At 58.0% G+C, this 1493-nt stretch overlaps 1 protein-coding gene across 1 annotated transcript; it reads left to right on the top strand.

Moving 5' to 3' along the window:
• Nucleotides 1-122: 122 nt before the first annotated feature.
• On the top strand, nucleotides 123-1357 carry ETH_00042035 (melanocyte proliferating gene 1, putative; the record flags this gene model as incomplete). Its single annotated transcript, XM_013374106.1, has 2 exons — nucleotides 123-204; nucleotides 591-1357. The coding sequence occupies 2 exons, from the start codon at nucleotides 123-125 to the stop codon at nucleotides 1355-1357; spliced, it is 849 nt and encodes a 282-aa protein (XP_013229560.1).
• Between the last annotated feature and the right edge of the window lie 136 nt (nucleotides 1358-1493).

Here is a 1493-nt window from a genome sequence, read left to right as displayed (position 1 = left end):
AGGGGCCCCCCGAGGGGCCCCCCGGGGTGCCCCCTGGGGGGCCCCCTGGGGGGCCCCCCGAGGGGGCCCCCGGGGGGGCCCCCAGGGGGGCCCCTGGGGGGGCCCCCAGGAGGGGCCCGAAGATGAGAGAAGCTGTTACGAAGTTGAGCAGCGCGGGGCTTGTTTTTAGTCATTTTGGAGAACGCATTTTGAGAGAAAGATTCGGTGAGATGAGGGTTTAGGGTTTAGGGTTTAGGGTTTGGGGTTTGGGGTTTAGGGTTTATAAGGGTTTATAAGGGTTTAGCGTTTATTAGGGTCTAGGGCTGGGCGTGAAGTCCGCGGCTCTGGGGGCCACCATCCAGGGTTTAGGGTTTGTGAGGGTTTAGGGTTTGTGAGGGTTTATTAGGGTTTTGGGGGTTTACGGTTTCGAGGGTTTAGACTTCTGAGGGTTTAGGCTTCGAGCGTTTAGGTTTTAAGGGTTTAGGCTTCTGAGGGTTTAGGCTTCTGAAGGTTTAGGCTGCTGAGGATTTAGGCTCGAGGGTTTAGGGTTTAGGCTTTAGGGTTTAGGGTTTAGGGTTTAGGGTTTAGGGTTTGGGGCGTGTGGGGTATAGGCGTGGAGTGTGAAGAGAGTCTCCGGGACTTGATGGTTGGGGTGTACATACACCTCATCGAAGCTGTAGATGCAGCAGATAATGGAGTTGGCATTTCCAGAGGGGGGCCCCCCCTTTACAAAGAAACCACTGGATTGGCGAGTAGGGTTGCAGCACTGTACCCTATCAAGTTCGAGGCCCCTGGGGGCCCCCCGGGGGCCCCCCAGGGGGCCCCCAAGGGGGGGGCCCCCCCGGAGGGGGCCCCCCAGGGAGGCGCCCCGGGAGGCCCCCAGGGGGGCCCCCAGGGGGGACCCACCAAGGCGAACGGGGGGGCCCCACAGGGTACTGCTGCAGCAGCAGAAGGGGGCCCCCAAGGCAAGGGGGCCCCCGGGGGGGCCCCCGGGGGGGCCCCCGGGGATGCGGCGCTGGGGCCCCTGGGGCCACTGTACCTGTGGGAGTACCAGGTGAGCCTTGCTGCTGCTGCGCTGCAGCAGCAGCAGCGGGAGCTCTTTGCTGCAGCAGCAGCAGCAGCAGGAAAGGGCTGGGAGTGCCCTTTTAACTGGCTGGAAGTGCCCATTTGGGGAGGGTCTGCAGCAGAAGTTTGGGGGTTTAGAAAAGCCATTAAAGCAGCAGATGAAACCCTCAAAGAAACCGTTATACGCTTAATTAGGGTTTGGCTGCCTGCGAGGAAAACCCTCAAAGACGCGCTGCTGCTGCAGGCAGCAGGCTGCTACAGCGCTGCAGCAGTGGAGCTCCCCAGGTGGACACCAGTCGAGGTAATTAATTAATTAATTAATTAATTAAATTAATTAATTAAATTAATTATTTAATTAATTAAAATAATAAATTATTCATTAAAGTGCATGATGGTAAATGTGGCGGAGTGGCCAACAAGGGCAACAAGGAACGAGAGAGCAGCATGTC

The sequence above is a fragment of the Eimeria tenella genome, genomic scaffold (genome assembly GCF_000499545.2).
Source record: "Eimeria tenella Houghton genomic scaffold, Eth_scaff1920, whole genome shotgun sequence".
Lineage (NCBI taxonomy): Eukaryota > Apicomplexa > Conoidasida > Eucoccidiorida > Eimeriidae > Eimeria > Eimeria tenella.
Note: the sequence above shows the minus strand (reverse complement) of the source record. Positions and strands in the feature narration are given on the sequence as shown.